At 43.2% G+C, this 22,574-nt stretch overlaps 1 protein-coding gene across 3 annotated transcripts in view; it reads right to left on the minus strand.

Moving 5' to 3' along the window:
• Positions 1-22,574, minus strand: part of LOC129862170 (UPF0606 protein KIAA1549L-like) — a 44,385-nt gene that overhangs the window by 18,337 nt on the left and 3,474 nt on the right. For 2 of the 3 annotated variants that reach the window (XM_055933566.1, XM_055933565.1), the window contains exons 2-13: positions 16,820-17,179; positions 15,830-16,456; positions 15,531-15,646; positions 12,209-12,431; positions 11,938-12,071; positions 11,666-11,834; positions 10,363-10,422; positions 9,661-9,821; positions 9,000-9,171; positions 8,016-8,176; positions 7,763-7,798; positions 4,367-4,557 (exon numbers count right to left, since the gene is read on the minus strand). In XM_055933566.1, the coding sequence (XP_055789541.1) occupies positions 4,367-4,557; positions 7,763-7,798; positions 8,016-8,176; positions 9,000-9,171; positions 9,661-9,821; positions 10,363-10,422; positions 11,666-11,834; positions 11,938-12,071; positions 12,209-12,431; positions 15,531-15,646; positions 15,830-16,456; positions 16,820-17,179 (2,410 nt within the window). The remainder of the gene's footprint in view (positions 1-4,366; positions 4,558-7,762; positions 7,799-8,015; positions 8,177-8,999; positions 9,172-9,660; positions 9,822-10,362; positions 10,423-11,665; positions 11,835-11,937; positions 12,072-12,208; positions 12,432-15,530; positions 15,647-15,829; positions 16,457-16,819; positions 17,180-22,574) is intronic. The other variant, XM_055933567.1, reaches the window with a different exon arrangement.

Here is a 22,574-nt window from a genome sequence, read left to right on the forward strand (position 1 = left end):
GGGAGAGGGAGGGGGAGGGGGAGAGAGAGAACAGATTGAGGATGTGTGTATTCCTGTCAACCTGAGCCCAGAGGAACACTGAATCAAACATGGCCCTTGAAGGATCTCTCCAGGCTGTGTAGCTCACTCTCTCCATGCCCAGTGTTCAGCCTCTATTCACTTTACACCATTATGTCTCTTTCCATGCCCAGTGTTCAGCCTCTTCACTTTACACCACTGTCTCTCTCCATGCCCAGTGTTCAGCCTCTATTCACTTTACACCATTATGTCTCTCTCCATGCCCAGTGTTCAGCCTCTTCACTTTATACCATTATGTCTCTCTCCATGCCCAGTGTTCAGCCTCTATTCACTTTACACCACTATGTCTCTCTCCATGCCCAGTGTTCAGCCTCTATTCACTTTACACCATTATGTCTCTCTCCATGCCCAGTGTTCAGCCTCTATTCACTTTACACCACTATGTCTCTCTCCATGCCCAGTGTTCAGCCTCTATTCACTTTACACCATTATGTCTCTTTTTTTTGTCTCTCTCCATGCCCAGTGTTCAGCCTCCTTTCACTTTACACCATTATGTCTCTCTCCATGCCCAGTGTTCAGCCTCTTCACTTTACACCATTATGTCTCTCTCCATGCCCAGTGTTCAGCCTCTTCACTTTACACCACTATGTCTCTCTCCATGCCCAGTGTTCAGCCTCCTTTCACTTTACACCACTATGTCTCTCTCCATGCCCAGTGTTCAGCCTCTATTCACTTTACACCATTATGTCTCTCTCCATGCCCAGTGTTCAGCCTCTTCACTTTACACCATTATGTCTCTCTCCATGCCCAGTGTTCAGTCTCTTCACTTTACACCATTATGTCTCTCTCCATGCCCAGTGTTCAGCCTCTATTCACTTTACACCACTATGTCTCTCTCCATGCCCAGTGTTCAGCCTCTTCACTTTACACCATTATGTCTCTCTCCATGCCCAGTGTTCAGCCTCTATTCACTTTACACCACTATGTCTCTCTCCATGCCCAGTGTTCAGCCTCCTTTCACTTTACACCACTATGTCTCTCTCCATGCCCAGTGTTCAGCCTCTATTCACTTTACACCATTATGTCTCTCTCCATGCCCAGTGTTCAGCCTCTATTCACTTTACACCACTATGTCTCTCTCCATGCCCAGTGTTCAGCCTCTATTCACTTTACACCATTATGTCTCTTTTTTTTGTCTCTCTCCATGCCCAGTGTTCAGCCTCCTTTCACTTTACACCATTATGTCTCTCTCCATGCCCAGTGTTCAGCCTCTTCACTTTACACCATTATGTCTCTCTCCATGCCCAGTGTTCAGCCTCTTCACTTTACACCACTATGTCTCTCTCCATGCCCAGTGTTCAGCCTCCTTTCACTTTACACCACTATGTCTCTCTCCATGCCCAGTGTTCAGCCTCTATTCACTTTACACCATTATGTCTCTCTCCATGCCCAGTGTTCAGCCTCTTCACTTTACACCATTATGTCTCTCTCCATGCCCAGTGTTCAGTCTCTTCACTTTACACCATTATGTCTCTCTCCATGCCCAGTGTTCAGCCTCTATTCACTTTACACCACTATGTCTCTCTCCATGCCCAGTGTTCAGCCTCCTTTCACTTTACACCATTATGTCTCTCTCCATGCCCAGTGTTCAGCCTCTTCACTTTACACCATTATGTCTCTCTCCATGCCCAGTGTTCAGCCTCTTCACTTTACACCACTATGTCTCTCTCCATGCCCAGTGTTCAGCCTCCTTTCACTTTACACCATTATGTCTCTCTCCATGCCCAGTGTTCAGCCTCTTCACTTTACACCATTATGTCTCTCTCCATGCCCAGTGTTCAGCCTCTTCACTTTACACCACTATGTCTCTCTCCATGCCCAGTGTTCAGCCTCCTTTCACTTTACACCACTATGTCTCTCTCCATGCCCAATGTTCAGCCTCTATTCACTTTACACCATTATGTCTCTCTCCATGCCCAGTGTTCAGCCTCTTCACTTTACACCATTATGTCTCTCTCCATGCCCAGTGTTCAGCCTCTTCACTTTACACCATTATGTCTCTCTCCATGCCCAGTGTTCAGCCTCTATTCACTTTACACCACTATGTCTCTCTCCATGCCCAGTGTTCAGCCTCCTTTCACTTTACACCATTATGTCTCTCTCCATGCCCAGTGTTCAGCCTCTTCACTTTACACCATTATGTCTCTCTCCATGCCCAGTGTTCAGCCTCTTCACTTTACACCATTATGTCTCTCTCCATGCCCAGTGTTCAGCCTCTTCACTTTACACCATTATGTCTCTCTCCATGCCCAGTGTTCAGCCTCTATTCACTTTACACCACTATGTCTCTCTCCATGCCCAGTGTTCAGCCTCCTTTCACTTTACACCATTATGTCTCTCTCCATGCCCAGTGTTCAGCCTCCTTTCACTTTACACCATTATGTCTCTCTCCATGCCCAGTGTTCAGCCTCTTCACTTTACACCACTATGTCTCTCTCCATGCCCAGTGTTCAGCCTCTTCACTTTACACCACTATGTCTCTCTCCATGCCCAGTGTTCAGCCTCTTCACTTTACACCACTATGTCTCTCTCCATGCCCAGTGTTCAGCCTCTTCACTTTACACCACTATGTCTCTCTCCATGCCCAGTGTTCAGCCTCCTTTCACTTTACACCATTATGTCTCTCTCCATGCCCAGTGTTCAGCCTCTTCACTTTACACCATTATGTCTCTCTCCATGCCCAGTGTTCAGCCTCTTCACTTTACACCACTATGTCTCTCTCCATGCCCAGTGTTCAGCCTCTATTCACTTTACACCATTATGTCTCTCTCCATGCCCAGTGTTCAGCCTCTTCACTTTACACCACTATGTCTCTCTCCATGCCCAGTGTTCAGCCTCCTTTCACTTTATACCATTATGTCTCTCTCCATGCCCAGTGTTCAGCCTCTTCACTTTACACCATTATGTCTCTCTCGATGCCCAGTGTTCAGCCTCTTCACTTTACACCACTATGTCTCTCTCCATGCCCAGTGTTCAGCCTCTATTCACTTTACACCATTATGTCTCTCTCCATGCCCAGTGTTCAGCCTCTTCACTTTACACCACTATGTCTCTCTCCATGCCCAGTGTTCAGCCTCTTCACTTTACACCACTATGTCTCTCTCCATGCCCAGTGTTCAGCCTCTTCACTTTACACCATTATGTCTCTCTCCATGCCCAGTGTTCAGCCTCTTCACTTTACACCATTATGTCTCTCTCCATGCCCAGTGTTCAGCCTCTTCACTTTACACCACTATGTCTCTCTCCATGCCCAGTGTTCAGCCTCTTCACTTTACACCACCATGTGTGTTTACCGCCTGCTTGTTTTACCAATTATTATTCTCAGCGCCTTTTCAACGGCGTTTTATGCTTTAATCATCACACTGCACAGCTGTGTGTTTTGTAGCCTTTTGAAGCCTTGCTAATCCCAGTCTGAATGAGCCCTGCGGTCCATCCAAAGGGTGACTGGAATAGCAGCCGCTGCAGCAAACCTGGGTTCACATAATATTTAAAATAATACTTTATTGGTGTTTGATTGAGCTTGCCTGGGTTAAAGGACCAATAGAATAGTTCAAAAACTGCAACGCCCCCCCCCAAAAAAAATCTGGTACTCCAGGTAGGCCAGCGCAAATACTCAAAGCATTGGAGATATTTCCAATGCTATTTGAACCCAGGTCTACACTGCAGTGCCTTCAAGACCCAGTGATCATTGTAGCAGACTCGTGTCACACCTCCAGCTTGGCAGCAGTAAGTGGGTCTAAATCAGCCAAAGATAGGGGAGATCTACTACATTTGACAGCTTTAAGACAATGACTGATGTCTTGGGCTGGGTCAATAAAAAAAATCAAGGCTTTGGTGGTCTGTAAATGTCTCTGTGTTAAAATTAGAATTTGAATGCGTGGGAAATTCAAAGGAAAGATGGCTCAAAACAGCAACAAAAGCTTGGCTTTGTCTTCTAGACTAGAGGAAAGACAGCAGGCTCTATCCGTTTTGTGGCACGGCAATAACACATTCATGACTCATGTTTTGTAACAACATTTTAGCTTTCTATTGCCTTAACTGAGTGATAGACGGCTACGAATCCGGCAATTGGCAACACCCAGGCAAACTGTAAGCCAGTCAACATGAGCAGATTTAAGCAGATTCTATGCAATCTGTCCAAGACTGTAATACTTATTGTGAATTTTCCTTGACTTAAAGTATTGGCACAAACAAATCCAAATGTGGTCTGGTAATCTATAGTAAACAGGGATCAATCTTTATAGAGATCATATAATTCGGTTTCTATTTCATTCGGCGTTCTTCTTACCCTTTGTGGATGATGTCGGCAGAAGGGGGTCTTTTAGAAGCGGTCCCATCCTGGTGCACCTTCCTGTCCAATGACAACGGGGCATCTCTCACCGGGAGGCCCAGGACCAGCGTCTCCTTGGTAACAGAGATGGTCTCCTCACCTTGCTGATGGCCCATATGCTTCTTGGCATAGTCAAATCCCTGCACAGGCTGGGGTAGAGAAGGTTAGGAAAGGGTTTACGATGATATATGGTAAAGTAAAGGAGTGCTTTAAGAGAATGACATTTCATTTACAGACAAGGTAAATGAGCTGTCGGCTCGGTGAGCTCTATTTTCTCTCAGTCAGCAAGTAAAGACAGAATGGGAATCTACTAAATGTTAAACGAAACATCTAATGGCACCTTTGAAGTTGAGATGTATTGGAGGAAAGACATGGAAAATGTAATTGGTTCATGATTTATATTTTTGTTAATGTCGGCAAGGCCTAGGCAGTTTCTTTGTATAACCAAATTACTCTAATTTCATGAAGCCTCTCAGGTTTGTAAAACAGCAAAAAGGAGCATCACAGTGCAGACTTTATTTTTGGAAAACGAAATACATAAATACATTATATTCAATGTATTTCTACTTGAGTGCATGTGAAGGGGAAATATAACTGCACACAGCTTTAATAATTAAAGAGTCTCAGTGCCATCAAGTGTATTATCACACATGGTTGCAGCACACAGCTAAATAGGAGCGAAATCGATACACTGTACCAGGCGGTCATCTTCACCTCATCCTGAGGTTAGTGATATTTCACAACAGTGAGTCTGGCAGAAGTAATGTATAGAGACACTATGGCTTCATCATATTGTAAATTCACATTTGAGGGGAATGTTTCAACAGATTAACCTTAAAGGCTGAGCTCAACATATATATTTTTCACTGGCAAGAGGCAGGCCTCTCTGTCCACTTGATTCCGTTGACTTTCTAAATGGTCACCTGTCAACTGCCCAGTCTGATAAATACATGGAGTTGGTCCAAGACTCTGCACAAGGCTACTCTGTGATGGATTTGACAAAGGGGTAATTCCACACCAGAAGAAGCCGAAAATATTTTTGGTATTTCAGATTGTTCTGGCAATTCTCACATAGAAACTTAATTGGAAAAAAATATTTAAAAAATCATGATAAAGTGGCCATTTTAGGCCCTTTTCAGACTTACTGTCCTAGGGTGGTGCCTTCTGTAAGAAGTGAACCGTACATGATACAGACAACATCTTGGTGCCATTTATATTATTATACTCCTTATAGTGTGCTCTAAAATATGGAGTATGTCTAGATTCTTCATTTATTCAATATTACAAATATCAATATCAAAAAACTACCCTTCTTGATTTAGCTTATTTTTGACATTTTGTTTGTAACAATATACTCTTCAAACAGGTCAAATTTCCAGAGTGACTCTTTGGTCCTTTTAATAATTTTATACATAGGAATTGACATTATAGGTCATTAACCAATCACAGCACTCCTGTAGGATTGCACATTCTGCAAGTCACAAGCAGAGGGAGTTTCCGTTGACTCAATTTTCCCATTCACTGTATTGGTGCTGTTCACAAAATAGATCATACCTTCCGAATTAGCAGAGAGCCCACTCTGGAAATGTGATGTACTTGTAGAGTATATTGTTCCAAACAATATGTCTTAAAATAAGCTAAATTAATAGGGGTCGTTTTGAGATATTAATATGAATATGTTTAATGTGGAATAAATTAATGTGAAATTTTTACATTTCAGAATCAAGACGTACTCCATGTTTTAGAACATAAGGAGTATAATGACATCAAGATGTTGCCTGTATCGTGCACGGTTTACAGATCATAGGGTCTAACAGGAGGCATGTATAGGTCCACTTTCATCATGATAAAAAAATAAAGAAATGGTGGTACAAATGTTAAAAGCATGTCAAAAATCCTTCCTCCGGATGAAGTTTCTACGTGAGAATTGCCAGAACAATCTGGGTTACCAAAAATATTTTCTGCTCCTACTGGCGTGGAATCGCCCAAAAACGGATTCTGTGTTTTAACTTGGGCTCATTCAGTGTACTGATGGAGTCACGGGACAGAGAGGGACAGGTTTGATAAAACCCACTTGTAATAAAACTAATGGTAGAACCTCTCTGAACAACTCAATTATGATTGATATGATTTTCTTTTCATTGCACAAACTTTCAAAATGAAGACACATGATGGACTACACCACGTTGTGAATTTGGAGAGCAATGAAATAGATTCACATATTTCCTGCAAAAGCACACATGCAGACTGAAGCCATGCCATTGATTTGCAGCTTGACATTGTTGTCCCACTTTGATGGATAATTGTGTGTTGTGGACTAGAGGTTCATGAAGCCCACTATCTCCCTAGTGGGTGATGCTCTGCTTGGTGTTCTGTCCTCATTCCCAGAACGTTTGGACACCAACACATTACACTGCAACAAACTGTAAATGTGTGCAGTGGAGTAGTGGAGCCAAAGATTTCAACTCAACGCATTTACCACGTCCTTTAGCATATCGCCACAAGCTATTCATAAACCAAATCATTCTAAGAATATTTATCTCGGTAGTTGCGCATGCGTGCCACATCTCTGGTCAGAAAGGGAAAGACTGAACAATTGGCCTTACAGCGCCATGCGTGAATCTCCCAATTTAGCAACGCTTTAAATCATTTATGTCACATTCAAAACAAGCCAGTGACATTTAATGTTTACCAACAGTTTTACAAACCTTGAAGCACTGCACTCTGAAATGTAAATACAGTAAGCAGACACTATGCTAATAGAAATAGGCCTTGTTTCTGGGAGAGAAGTCCTATCCTACTATCCTATTTGTACTAATCATGTGTATCTCTGACCTTGTCCTACAACATAAGCTGGAGCTAGTGCTCCTCGTTTCCCATCCAAAAATATGCCTTAGTACATCTGTCTCTCTGGGGGGAGTGATGATGGAATGACGTTGAGAAATAACACTGAAATCAGACAACTTGCTCTGCAGCTGCATGAGTGCATGTTGTGAAACGACGGGGTCCATGATGAATCTGAAATGCTTGTTTATGCTCCTCCACATTATCTCTATGAATCAAAATGGCACCATATTTAATCCAGTAACAACATTACTGATGGCTTGGATTCCACCTTGAAGCTACTAGCTGGTATGAGATGAGACTGGATGAGAGGAAGCCTGGTGGGTAAGAATCATTACTATGCATTTGAAAGAAACAGGGATGTATAGAATGGCCCATTGATCATAGACGGTGAGCCCTGGTGAGACCCCTCCATCCCATTGATTTCCCCTAGGCACCGTCAACAAAGGAGGGATGTCCTCTCCCAAGCACAGCCACATGCATTTATTGACAATAACACTCAGTCAATACCTGGTGGTGATAACTGCCCTCCCTCCGATAGGACGTCTAAACAAGAAGACAATTAAAGTGACATTTAGCTGAGGATTCGATTCCAGCACATTAACCATCTGGATTCTCATTTCGCCCCCATAATGCTCATTGAGCATCCATCACCATTGGCTATAAGTAATTGAGCAAACACAAGATAAAGTGCCAAGACTTGCCCAGATGTGACATTTGTCTGAATTGCACATGAAGATGTTAAGAGATATAGAAAGTTCACCTTAGAGCGTGTTTTGAAGCTCCTGAAAGCGCCCGTTTTGAAGATGACCCTGTTCCTCTTGCACAGGATGGCGGTGACCATGACAACAACAACCATCACCAGGGCAACAGGCGTCAGCACGGCCATGATCCACAGATTGGCAGGCGGGACCTTTACTACAGCTGTCGGAAATCATGGAGATAAAATAGATACACCACCCACACACACCATCTATCAATATGTGTTATTGTTTGCAGTCATTACAGAATTATTGAGGCACTTAGCTATTCAACAGTCTATGAGACAGATACACTGAGTAGACCAAACATTAAGAACACCTTCCTAATATTGAGTTGCACCCCCCCCCCCACCCCCCCCCTTTGCCCTCTGAACAGTCTCAATTCGTCAGGGCGTGGACTCTACAAGGTGTCAAAAGCTTTCCACAGTGAAGCTGGCCCATGTTGACTCCAATGTTTCCCACAGTTGTGTCAAGTTGGCTGGATGTCCTTTCGGTGGTGGACCATTATTAATACAAACGGGAAACTGAAGAACCCAGCAGCGTTGCAGTTCTTGACACAAACCGGTGTAACTGGCACCTACTACCATATCCTGTTCAAAGGCACTTAAATATTTTGTCTTGCCCATTCACCCTTTGAATGGCACACATACTATACTGTACACCATACATGTCTCAATTGTCTCAAGACAATTGTCTCCTGTCTCCTCCATTTCATCTACACTGATTGAAGTGGATTTAACAAGTGACATCAATAAGGGATCATAGCTTTCACCTGGATTCACCTGGTCAGTCTAACTCATGGAAAGAGCAGGTGTTCTTAATGTTTTGTACAATCACTGTATATATGCTTCAGTTTGAGCAAAACAAAAATATACTGCAATTACTTGTGTGCATCCATCTGTGTGCTGACTGAAAAGTTAGTTCTATACACTTCATCTAAGATAATAATGTTACGGCTGTTTGGTAAAGATGTGGAGATAACCTACGATCGGCTTGGAGCTGGATAAAGTAGCCCAGGGTTAGAGCCATGGTTTGGGAATCCAAGGTACTGAGAGTCTTGGCTGCAGTGGTGCCAGTTATGGGGGCACCGTTCAGTTGGGCATAGTAGGTCATTTCGGCAGGATTCTTTGGCCCAGGCAGTCGACGAATACCAACCATCTAAACAAGAACAACACAAATTGGTGGATTCAGTGCTGTCGTACTGCATAAAAGAGCTACTACAATAATAAGAGTGATGTTATCTGAAGGGGCAAACACTGGAAGATAACAGCACTCCGGGACCACACATGGGATTCATATGAATCAGTGGAAACAATCTTATTTTATGATAGATCAAATGTTTTATGTCCATAATACATCATAACGGTTTAATCAAGGGCTGTGATTAAAGCTTGCCATAAAGCAGGGGGGGGTGTTAAATGGAAGAGATCAACATCCGTTACATGAGCTCTCTCCCCCTCATAAAACCTGATCATCTGGGACTTTACATAAAACAATTCATCTGTGGCAAAACAGAAACGAGAGAATAGAAATTCTGTGGGTCTTCAAAAAATTGTGAAACTCTGGCTAGTCAACATAAAACAGAGGTTGTTTATCAGTGAGTGAGCATGCAACCCGTGTGTGTGCGCGTGTGCGTGCCCGCCTCACCTGGACAGTGTAGTCCCCAACAGTGGTAGCCCTTCTAAAGCGGCTCCCCTGGCTCCCCTGACGCCCAGCCACCAAAAACAGCTCAGCCAGCCGCTGCTCCATTAAACTAGCAAAGCTCTGATAATTCCTCTCCAGAGATGAGCTGTCAACATCCTGAATTACTGCAGAGCAGTGAAGTACACAGAGAGAGAGAGAGAGAGAGAGAGAGAGAGAGAGAGAGAGAGAGAGAGAGAGAGAGAGAGAGAGAGAGAGAGAGAGAGAGAGAGAGAGGGAGAGAGAGGGAGAGAGAGAGAGAGAGAGATAAGAGGATAAGAGAGGAGATGAAGAGGTGGGATAGGGACAGTGGAGGACAAAGAGGTATGGTTATTCATCCCTCAATTTAAAACCTGTAAGTCCCATTATATTGTCAGGCTGACCTTGGTACACTGTGGTCTCATCATGACAGTAGCAGAAAGGTACAGGGGGAGGCTAAAGCTAATTTAGAGATTTCTCACAAAAGAAAGTCTCCTTCACACTGAGCTCTGATCCGATGTGATCTTTCAGAAGCAGATGTCCGGAAAGCTCTAAATAATGCAGCAATAGCATTCAGAGGGGAAAGAGGAGCTCAAATATGTTGGGGGAAAAACTGTACACAACACACAGCATTAGAGCAAAGCATTAACTAACTAGCAGTTAGTGAAAATCAATGACACGTTTAATTACCTGTGATCACCCAGTAGTGCTTGGTGGCAGTGGATGTATTGAGGTTGTGGTACTCTAGTGCTGTGGAGGAAGAGGGGGGGGAGAGATGGAGACAGAGTGAACAAACACACACACACACACACACACACAGATAGAGAGAGAGAGACAGAGACAGAGAGAGAGAGAGAGAGAGAGAGGGTGCCAGGCTGCATGCCTGATAAATTCCACATTTTCTATTCTATTATGCAGCTGGCTTGAGGCCAGCAGGGATGTTGCCTCTGACTTTGCAGTGGCACCTTATCCCTCATAACTCTCTGTTTGACACTCTGTAATCATGTACGAACGAGCCTTGAATATTCAAATGGTAAACGATTCATTTTGACAGCATGAGGTGAAATCCTGAGGTAATGTGTAAATATAAATAGAATGTTATCTGATCTTCCCTTCATGCTAAAATGACCCATTATGTGAAGTAAAACTCCCAGAAGGTGATGCAAATGATTGAAGTTGAGCATGAAGTAAACTAGTCCGTCTCCTCTCTGCACAACAACCTACTGGATGACAGTAAATGCAAGCAGCCATAACTTCTCCTTTGTAAATGAGTTCAACATCTCATTATCAGTACTCTACAGGTATGATGAAATCAAGACAGCATACATTTTCATGTTCAGAACACACACTCATGAATTGGATAATTTACGTTGAATTTAATTCAAATTTCAATAATCTTCAAGTTATGGAATTGAAATTGAATAAGACTGTTTGGACTGTTTGAATTATAATTTAATTGTAAAAACATATATAAATATTTGGAATTTAATTGGAATTCAATATTTGTACATTTCCCAGTTAATGGAATTAATTCACTTGGTTAAAAAATGGACCGCAGGATTAGTTTTAAATCATTTCAATTTGTATTTCTATATTTCCAGTATAGCTAGATAGTCTGAACAGCGACATGGACAGCCAGAAAAGCCTGAGGGAATTCAATTAGATTGGAATTTGAGGAATTGTTGGAGATAATATTGAACTTGGAATTGAAATCTTGGAATTTAACTAACATTAGATATGAGACTAATTGAATTATCTCTGAATTAAAATACTGACCTGGAATTTGAGTTGAATTAAATGGAATTTACAGGTAGAGGGAATTGATTTATAATTTAATTTGTGGAATTAACCTCAACCCTGGCTATCGTTGAAGGACAATATCGCTGAAGGATATGACATCAATATTCATGTATCAGAAAATAAATAAATAAGGAGAAAAAGCCAGGCAAAACATGCCACTCAAACCCTTCCCATGATGCAGTGGGGCACTTACGCTCAGCAATGACGAGGGGCGGGAAGAAGAGGAAGTAGCCCACCAGCGCTGCGGTCAGCTGATTCAGGAGACCGCTGGAGACAGTTCCATTCAGGATCGCGTCCTGATTCTTGACCACATAGACCAGAGATACGGCAGGAGAGCCAATCGCTTGGGAGGTGCTCTGGATCTGAACAAACACAGACAAAAGCAGACATGTTGAAGTAAATACAACGCTCTAAACAACTATGCTAATTGTGTGTGATTGAATATGATCCCAAGTCATAATGTACCTCAACAGAAAGGCCGCTGTAAGATTCCAGCACTTTGTCCTGAGCTTCCTCAAACGCATTCTCCAGCCGTTGTTCCATCATCTGAACAAAACTGCAGGAGTTGACGCTGTCCGTTGGACCTACGAACCTGAGAACTAAAAACAGCAGCGCAACAATCAATATACCAGCACAGTACATTCAGTTACAGTACACAACAGCACAGTACAACATTGTCTACAATCACGGTCACATCATCCAGCAGTGTTACTGTGTTGTTCCTGGTGCGCCATACCTGTTTTGAGCTGCAGGTGGACACTGAGGCTAGGGGCCCAGGGGGCCACAGGGAGCAAAACAGCCATCACCAGAGGACTGTGCTGCCGGATGTCTGCTAGCACTTTGTCAAAACCATAAGCCTTCACTGTCTCCACCACCACAGATGCTATGTAGACCGTTTTCCCACTGGCTACATAGTACCCAAGGGTGACATTATGAGGGCTGCAGAGATCCCGTTCAATCTGAGAAGTGAAAATGTTGTTAATATCTTGATCGCTATCGCTAACAGACAATACAATGGCAATGGTCAAGGCTAGTGTCTCTGGTCCTTTGTAGTACCACCCACTCCTCATCAGTCTCTACCAGTATGTGTTAGCTAGCTATCCACAGGCACACTAACTATGCAGCTGGTGTTTGTGATGTCTCCCGCTGATCACCTCCAGGCTCACTAATAATACACGGGTTCTGATGGGGAGAGGAGAGGAGGCCTTGGATAGAGTAGCAGCCCCTGAATCACACCCCAGACAGACTGACATATAGACAGACAGCACAGGCAGGAAATAAATGGACTTAAACTTGAGTCAGCCATCAGTTAGACAGAGAGAGAGAGAGAGAGAGAGAGAGAGAGAGAGAGAGAGTGAGAGAGAGAGAGAGAGACCAAGACAGGGGGAGATGAGACAGAGGACTGAGAGTCAGAGAGAAACAAAGAGAAACACACAGAGCAAAACAGAGAATAAAACACAGAGAGAAACAGAGAATAAAACACAGAGAGAAACACAGAGAGAGAAACAGACAGAGAGAAACAGCAAATAACACACAGAGAGAAACACACAGAGACACAGACAGAGAGAAACAGAGAGAATCAGACACAGAGAAACACACAGAGAGAAACACACAGGGAGAAACAAAGAGAGAGAAACAGAGAGAGAGAGAATATGACAGAGACACACAGAATCAGACAGAGAGAATCAGACAGAGAGAATCAGACAGAGAGAAACAGACAGAGAGAAACAGACAGAGAGAAACAGACAGAGAGAATCAGACAGAGAGAAACAGACAGAGAGAAACAGACAGAGAGAACGAGAGCTGAATAATGGACATTTCTGAAGAGGTAATAATGAGTTTTAGTCATTCAGCTGGTAGGGTCCATAAGAGTCTTTCTCTTCACATACTCTTAACAGCCTCTATAATGCAAAGCCTATCCACAATTCAAGAGACTATTTATTATCTTATTGAAATCCTTTTATCATTAGTCACTTCAGTCTCCTCTGCTATCACAGTGAGAGATTGGACTCCATGAATAATAGGGCGAAGAGGAGAGGAAGTCAACACACTCACTATAGTTCCTTTAGAAGTGGCCATCTCAACATTCGTAACAGCTAGGTAACCTAGCAGTTAAGAGCGTTGGGCCAGTAACCAAAAGGTTGCTGGTTTCGAATCCCTGAGCCGACTAGGTGAAAAAAATGATGTTGACGTGCCCTTGAGCAAGGCACCTCACCCTAATTGCTCCAGGGTCGCCTTCAATAACGGCTGATCCCTGGCCGTGACCCCACTCTCCAAGGGTGTCTCAGGGGGAGTAGGATATGCACAAATAATAATAATAACTAATACCAAATGCTTTTCCAACAGCGCAAAGATGGATGATGCAATATTTGAACAGGACTATGGCACATACTGTATTTGATGTTCAAAAGTTTAGGGTCACTTAGAAAGGTCCTTGTTTTTGAAAGAAAAGCACATTTTTTGTCCATTAAAATAACATCAAATTGATCAGAAATACAGTGTAGACATTGTTAATGTTGTCAATGACTATTGTAGCTGGAAATGTCTGATTTCTAATGGAATATCTAAATAGGTGTACAGAGGCCCATTTTCCGCAACCATCACCTGTGCTCCAATGGCACGTTGTGTTAGCTAATCCAAGTTTATCATTTTAAAAGTCTAATTGATCATTAGAAAACCCTTTTGCAATTATGTTAGCACAACTGAAAAGTATTGTTCTGATTAAAGAAGCAATAAAACTGGCCTTCTTTAGACTAGTTGAGTATCTGGAGCATCAGCATTTGTGGGCTTGATTACAGGCTCAAAATGGCCAGAAACAAAGAACTTTCTTCTGAAAGTCGTCAGTCTATTCCTGTTCTGAGAAATGAAGGCTATTCCATGTAAGAAATTGCCAAGAAACTGAAGATCTCGTACAACGCTGTGTACTACTCCCTTCACAGAACAGTGCAAACTGGCTCTAGCCAGAATAGAAAGAGGAGTGGGAGGCCCCGGTGCACAACTGAGCAAGAGGACAAGCACATTAAAGTGTCTAGTTTGAGAAACAGACGCCTCACAAGTCCTCAACTGGCAGCTTCATTAAATAGTACCCGCAAAACACCAGTCTCAACATCAACAATGAAGAGGCAACTTGGGATGCTGGCCTTCTAGGCAGAGTTGCAAAGAAAAAGCAGTATCTCAGAATGGCCAATATAAATAAAAGATTAAGATGGGAAAAAGGACAGAGGAACTCCGCCTAGAAGGCCAGCATCCGGAGTTGCCTCTTCACTGTTGACATTCAGACTGGTGTTTTACGGGTACTATTTGATGAAGCTGCCAGTTGAGTACTTGTGAGGCATCTGTTTCTCAAACTAGACACTAATGTACTTGTCCTCTTGCTCAGTTTTACACCGGGGACTCTCACTCCTCTTTCTATTCTGGTTAGAGGCAGTTTGCGCTGTTCTGTGAAGGGAGTAGTACACAGCTTTGTACGAGATCTTCAGTTTCTTGGCAATTTCTTGCATTGGAATAGCCTTCATTTCTCAGAACAAGAATAGACTGACGAGTTTCAGAAGAAAGTTCTTTGTTTCTGGCCATTTTGAGTCTGTAATCGATCGAACTCAGAAACGATGATGCTCCAGATACTCAACTAGTCTAAAGAAGGCCAGTTTTCTTGCTTCTTTAATCAGAAAAACAGTTTTCAGCTGTGCTAACATAATTGCAAAATAGTTTTCTAATGATCAATTAGCCTTTTAAAATAATAAACTTGGATTAGCTAACACAGCATGTCATTGGAACACAGGACTGATGGTTGCTGATAATGGGCCTCTGTATGCCTACGTAGATATTCCATTAAAAATCTGCCGTTTCGAGCTACAATACTCATTTACAACAATAACAATGTCTACACTGTATTTCTGATCAATTTGATGTTATTTTAATGGACAAAAAATGTGCTTTTCTTTCAAAAACAAGGACCTTTCTAAGTGACCCTAAACTGTTGAACGGTCGTGTACATGTTGTTCTCCAGCTCCAGTACAGCAGTAACAGCATCCTAACACAGAGTACAGTACAATACTGACCTGGACATAAACATTGGTGTCATTGAAGGCCCTCTGTAGAGCATGGGTGAGTCCTTTAGACAGATTCTGCCTCACAATGATATCAAGCCTGTTCCTCCTCAACTGCATAGACAACACTGTGGAGGAAAACACATACATGAAGTGTGTCAGTCTTCTGGATGTGAAGGATGGGACATCCTTTGGAAGGAACCAGAGGACTTTTATTATGGTTGTAAAGATACTGTAACAACTCAAAGAAACAACACATTGTATGTTAGTGAAAGGTTGTTCGAACTGAGCTGTAAACTGAGAGCCCATACCTGTTTTGACCCAGGTCTTCTCAGTGATGTTACATGGTTGACGTTCCTCTTCAGCACTGATGGGAGGAGGTTCAGTTGTGGTTGGTCCAGGGGTGGTTTCTGTGGTGGTGGTGGGGACAGTCAAAGTGGTGGTCGGTGCAGTGGTAGTTGTACTTGTAGTGGGAGCGTTTGTGGTAGTGGGAGCACTTGTGGTTGTGGTCGCCGTGGTGGGTGGGTCAGTTGTGGTTGTCATCAATGTAGTTTCTTGGAAGGTGGTCACCTCCTGTGTGGTCGTAGTGGTCCCGGGTATGGTTGTAACTGCCTCTGTGGTCAAAGCTGCCGTGGTCTGGGGTGTCACAGGTGTGGTGGTCACGGTCAGGGGCGTGACGGTCGTGGTGGTCACAGTCGTGAGCTGTAGACTGTCATTGGTCACAGTGTCTGGTGTTGGGTTGGTGTGTGCTGCTGTGGTGGATGGTATAGTGGTGTTGGTGTCAGCCCTTGCAGGTGTGGTGGTGTTCCATGTGTGAGTGGAGAAAGGACTAGTCACATTGTCTGGGAGGGTGGAGTCGCCCTCCCCCAGGGTGGCCAGAGAGGACACCGGGACTGTTGGTAAATCTGGGTTCGCAGGCAAACTGCTGACCGCCTCCTCTGCAATGAGACAACAAACAGCGTTTAAATGATGCCACATCAGGTCATTCATATCAGGTGAATAATGTCCCATTTGGATGATGTCTCATACTGTGAGGATGATGTCAGACCCGGGAGAGGCAGCAGGCACCGGGGAGGTAGACGATGGAGGGGATGGGGCAGGAAGATGTGGAACTGAGCTGGACCAAAATAAAATTAAATGGTGGATTTTGAGGGAATGAATGTGCAGAGTATGATGATGGTGATGGACAAAGAAACAAAATCTCTAGTCTTTAGACTTTAACCACAGTCATGAGGCTGTACGTATGATATTTTTATTATTCTATTAGATGGTGTGGATGACTGTTTGAACATGGGTCCTACCTGAGCTGGTGTTTGAGGTGCTGTTGGCTACAGGGGCTAACGACAAAGGGTCTGTTGTTCCTGCTGTTTGATTGTCATTGTTGATGGCTGAGGAGGAGGCTGAGGAGGCATTAGCTAGTACTGATGGTTGCACTGGGACCTGTGGCTCTTGGTCTGAGCTAGCCAGCAGGGTCAGTACAGAGGAGAACCCTGGCTGCCCTCTGGTGCTCTCTGCTGTCGCCCCTGATGGGTCTGTGGGCACGGCTAGAGCGCCCAGGGGCCAATCCTCCACTGGCGTTGCCCTGGCAGAGAGGTTAGAGGGCACAGCTGGGTCCTGAGGCAGAGCTGCATGTCCTGATGACCCGTTGTAGTGCCCTTCATCTGGAAAACAAAGAGAGAGATGGGACTTAACAAGGGAGGAACACATTTATTCTCTATTTGACTCATCAATCCCAGAGGCCTGATGATGACGTCTTGACTGTCTCCCATGTTTCTCATCAACATCGGCTCAATCTATAACTACATCTTGAAAATATGAAATATTGTTATTCAAAACGAAGCCTGGCCGTGCCCTCCTGTCAACAACATGAGGGAGGGAGAAACAGACGTCACACCAAGGAGCAGAACATGTAAGGACACAAACACTTCTTAGTCATCCAGGAGTATCATTATGAAACTGTGACAGTGGGAACATAATCTTAAGTAGGTCACTTATGTTTTGTTCAGGATAAGCATAGGGAATAGATTTAGATGTTAAGTACATATCTGGGGCACACATAAGCAGCTGGTGTTATTTAAAAACATATCTCAGCCTATGAGAGAAAGCTATCGTTTGGGATTCTGTGCTGATACGGTGGTGGTGTTTTCAAAAGGCACCTTTCCTCAGTACAAGTGAACGATGAGGATTGGGCAGCTAGCAGGGTTTATTGTCTTCTGGAAGGCAGCCGGTGAATACTGGCAAATCTCCAGAGCGCATTTGTACCGTACTTCCATTCTGAACTTCCCCCACATTCTCAACTTATTCATTTGAGGATTGTTTAATTAAAAGGAAGGATTTCCGAATCAGGCGGGCTTTGTACAACCAGGCCTGTGCCTAAATTTCCCAGGATGCAATCCCTCGGTCTACCATTAAATCTACCCACTGAACTGTTCATCTCAAACAATGGATCTACCAAGAACTAGCAGCAATTAATCCTTTAAAAAGCTGATAAACCAATAATCAAAAGAACTCCATGAATATATATGACAATGAGCTTGCACGTTCTTTATCGCCAACCTACCAGTAGATATTCATTCTAAAAGACCCTGTAAGATCAGAAGTGTGAGTGTGACAGCATTTGGTGTCTTCAAGACAGGACACACTGAAGACCTCTTCTGTATCTTTCCTAACCCCCACAGAAAGCCACCTGCTCTGACAGGGTGCAACATATGGGGCCCTCCATCAGAAGCACTGAGAGTTCACTGAGAGGTATGAGCCATGGCAGTGGACAGCAATTGGGTTCATTTGACAACACGACTGCTCCAGCCATCCTGGGGTTCATGAAAAAGCTCTGCCCATTCAGAACACTGATCCGTTGGGGCAGGAAAGAGGGAAACATGGAGCATCACCATCCTAGGCGCAGGTGGTGAGGAGGGGGCGCTGGGAAAGTGTCCAAGTGAAATTAAACCCATTGAGACAATGTGGTGTGCTTTCCATGGAGTGACATCTTTCCAACAGGATGGACAGATACACACTTCCTGAAACTATTCATAGTGTCCATCTGTCTCGCTGGGTTAAATAGTGGATCTACAGTACAGAGTAAATAACACTTTTACAGTGTTTTTCAGGAAGACTATAGGGTCCAAAGGCAACAATTAAATATTCACCTTAAATGCTGATTAGAGCAATTTATTCCACAAGCAAAACATAGGAAACGTGAATATGAAAAATGACAAAATATGTACCATTTTGTTTTGCATTTAGCGAAGCAACACCAATTTAAGACACATTTATTTTTCAACCAGTTAGCCTAAGGAGTATGTTTGGCAATGTTTTATCACAGCTATGTCCTCTTACTTGAAGATAAGGCAGATAAGGAAATGGAATCATAAAGTATGGACAGAGGGCATACAGCAGTGACAGTATGGCTGGCAGATTTGAGCTCTGAGTTATATGAAAGTTCAGCTGATATTTCACTGTTTTGTTTGTCAAACACAACAGAATAATATGGCTTCCATTTACCCTGACTGGTACTGCACAGACACCTGCTAAGTGAGGTCACACTGCATCTCAGCATGCATCTGTAGACACAGCATAGCAACAACACTGCTTTCTAAGAGGTGTCGTTCCATCTGTAGAGTCAATGGAATTATATTTACAGTTATTAAATAGTACTGTAATTAGTAGTCATGAAATATTACTAATCAGTAGAATATAAAATGAAAAGCATTAAACCACATAGGCTACAGTGATTGAAAGATAGTGGCACTGTCTCCCAGGTAAGACATTACCAGAAATGAAGAGCTGAAGACAGACTTATAGGAGCACGGTATTACATTACCGCAGTAAACCCTTTCCATTTACTGCACGCTAACTCATATAAATGCAAAACTAAAAGTCAAACCAAAGCCTGAGCTTTGCACAGCTTACGATTAAGGAGGGTATTAAAATTTTTTAGAATGTTGAAAAAAGCCAATGAAGTGACAGTGTTGTATACAGGCTGGTAAAGACAGCTGTAAAAAAGATTCAGCTGCAGAACAAAGTGCCATATTCTGTTTCCTGTGTTGTTGGAGCCCAGGCTCTGTGTGTGACCTATATTGCAGTGGTCACACTCCTGGGTCCTGGGAGAATAGGATGGACATACTCTGGCACTTCAGTTGTCACACACTTAAAGCCACAGTCTGCAATATTTCCTAACGGTCATTTAATGATACATACATTGGTAGTACCCAAAATATTTTTGAAGATTTTTATAAATGCATTAGTACAACTGAATTATCATAACACAAAAAAGAAAAATAATAAGCCTACTTGGGAAGCTTTAAACCACAAACTAACAATGTGTGGTGTTAATGCATACATTTGGAGGACTAAACAAGGTAAGCACATTGCACGTGAAGGATGCTTTCACAATGTGATAAATAAAACTTGGTTGTGATGTCACTGATGCAGAAGGTTAGCAGCTCATCTGTGCAGGCATTCCTTAGTCCCATGTGACTAGATAAGACAGTCATGTGACCATTTCTCTGGCTCGAGGTAGGTCAGGCAGTCTAGCAAAAACAAAGCGAGAGTGTGACATTCTGAGCCACAACAATTTCAAAATTGGTCACATAAGGACATGCGCAGAGAGTGGAGAATTATGCAGTTGACAATCTGGGCATATTGTGGTGAGGCAGGCAGGCAGTGACCAAGAATCCTCTCTGTAAGGGGCACTGAGGAGGCTCTTTGGTTTTTCTGCTGCATGCCTTTGATTTGAAGAAGAAAGACAGTCATGTGATGTTGCTGGGGGAGCTCTAGTCTAGCACTGTAGCTCATGAAAAGCACCACAGAAAGGGGACACAGCAAACACCATTACATCACCCTGAATCCACTTTGGCAAACAAACAAACACTGATCCTGTCATGCTCACTTTCCACAACAAACCTGATGGCTTGTGTGACAGTGATAATGAATAACAACAATGCATGACTAGATAACAACAATGCATATATTTCAACTGGCCTTGTTTATTTTGTATTCTGTCGGGCTCAGTTTGGCTCTGTAGTCTTCTCTTCTGGTTAGCGTCACAGCTACCAGGGACTGGAATATTGAGAGCTTTCTAAGCTCCTGCAAGGGAGAGCATGTGAGATTTTCACCTCAGTGCATCCTAAGAAACACCTTTCGATGCACTTGCCACGAAGCAGCAGCTTAAAGTCCCAGGGGTGCAGCAGGTAATCGTAACCATATTTAAAGTGGATGAGCGTCTTGCTTTTCCAGCACCACCCTCCAAAAGAGCAGCGAGAAAATGTATTTCTCATATCTGAGGAGTCAAAACGGACCTCAGGGGACCAGAAGTAAGACCTAAGCACTGGGAAAGTTTGTTTCACTCTGCATTAGTTGTTGTTGAATTGTTCTCTGTAGCCTACTGATCCAGAGACAGACAATATCATGTCCATGTGAGCAAGTCAAACATACAAGACCAACACTAAAAACCCAATGAATTAGAAGCAGCGTATGGCCTTTTGACGAAACAAGATACTGACATGATTGACCTTAACTACAATTAGTGTAGGGCCTTACTGATCATTAAAAAATATATATTTTGTCAACATTTTCATAAAGAAATGTACATAATTCAACAGAAAATGCAAGTGTACATTTGACTTGCATACAATAGCCTTAAAACCAAAATTGTTATTATCAGAATATTTTTTCGCTCCGTCTCTATAGCTTCTTTCGGATGCAGATAGCGTGTGAGGAGTTCACAGATGTCACAACGATCAACTGTCAGAACTGGCACTAAGGTTAGAAAGAATTTAGGACAGTCAGTCACCTGACCTTGTGTAGCTACGTGTTAAACGCATGCACACACTCACATACAGCACACTGGCAGGCATGTATACAAATTGTATTTTTTTGTATTCTACCCCCCCCCCCCCCCCATTTCTATCTTGTCTCATCGCTGCAACTCCCTAACATGCTCGGGAGGCGAAGGTCGCGTCATGCGTCCTCTGTAACATAGTGACGCCTCTAGCACTGCGATACAAGCCTTAGACCTCTGCGCCACTCGGGAGGCCCTACAAATGTTATTTTTTATGATGAATTCATATTGACTCAAGCGGCCAAACAGTAAATCATGAAGCCCCTAGCTATAGTCTATCCCAGGGAAGCGTGAGCACTTCAATTGATAGACTTTGAACATAAAAGTATGCATTGATTTTTTATTTAATAAATGCCAAAACTGCTGCACAAAACAAATGTGACTTCACAGGTCCAATAAGGAACCACTGTGGCTCAAAGCTCTGTTTCATAAGCTACCATAGCGGGAGATTTGCAGGTGCATATGGCGTGAGCACAGAAGCCATTTCATTATTGTCTCGGGAATCAGAAGCATTCATCTGATAGAGGTCACCCATGATCCCGTGACTCTCATAGGAAACACATTTGTTAAATGGCTCTTATGGTCAGTGTCAATGATTCCATGGAATATAGTATTCATAAAAAAGGCCAGAACTCACTTGGCTCTCCTTACCCATTACATAATAGACAGTCATACAGTGAGCAGCATCTTTGCAGCTCTCCGCAGGTTGAGGATACACGTGGCTTCTAAACAGACACTAAAGCTGCAAACTAAAATGTAAATGGGGTTGTTCCAGACAGGTTAAGTTTGCTTTACCTTCAAGGTATCCAGCACTATTGTAAAGCCCTCTAATTAAGCTGTGCCAGATAAATAACTACACACAGCTACTGTAAGGTAGTGCTGAAATGAATCAAAGCAGTTATTTCTCCCTCATAGCCTGGTTCCTCTCTAGGTTTCTTCCTAGGTTCTGGCCTTTCTAGGGAGTTATTCCTAGCCACCGTGCTTCAACACCTGCATTGCTTGCTGTTTGGGGTTTTAGGCTGGGTTTCTGTACAGCACTTTGTGACATCAGCTGATGTAAGAAGGGCTTTATAAATACATTTGATTGATTGATTGATTGATTATTTTTGTCTGTTCCTGTTTCAGTTTCTTTCAGTTTGATCTCCTGGTCTGCTCAGGTCGACAATGAGGCCAGACAGCCAGCCCTTCTCTTTGTGTTTTTCTCTTCAGTCAGTCAT

This window comes from Salvelinus fontinalis, chromosome 9 (assembly GCF_029448725.1).
Source record: "Salvelinus fontinalis isolate EN_2023a chromosome 9, ASM2944872v1, whole genome shotgun sequence".
Taxonomy (NCBI): domain Eukaryota; kingdom Metazoa; phylum Chordata; class Actinopteri; order Salmoniformes; family Salmonidae; genus Salvelinus; species Salvelinus fontinalis.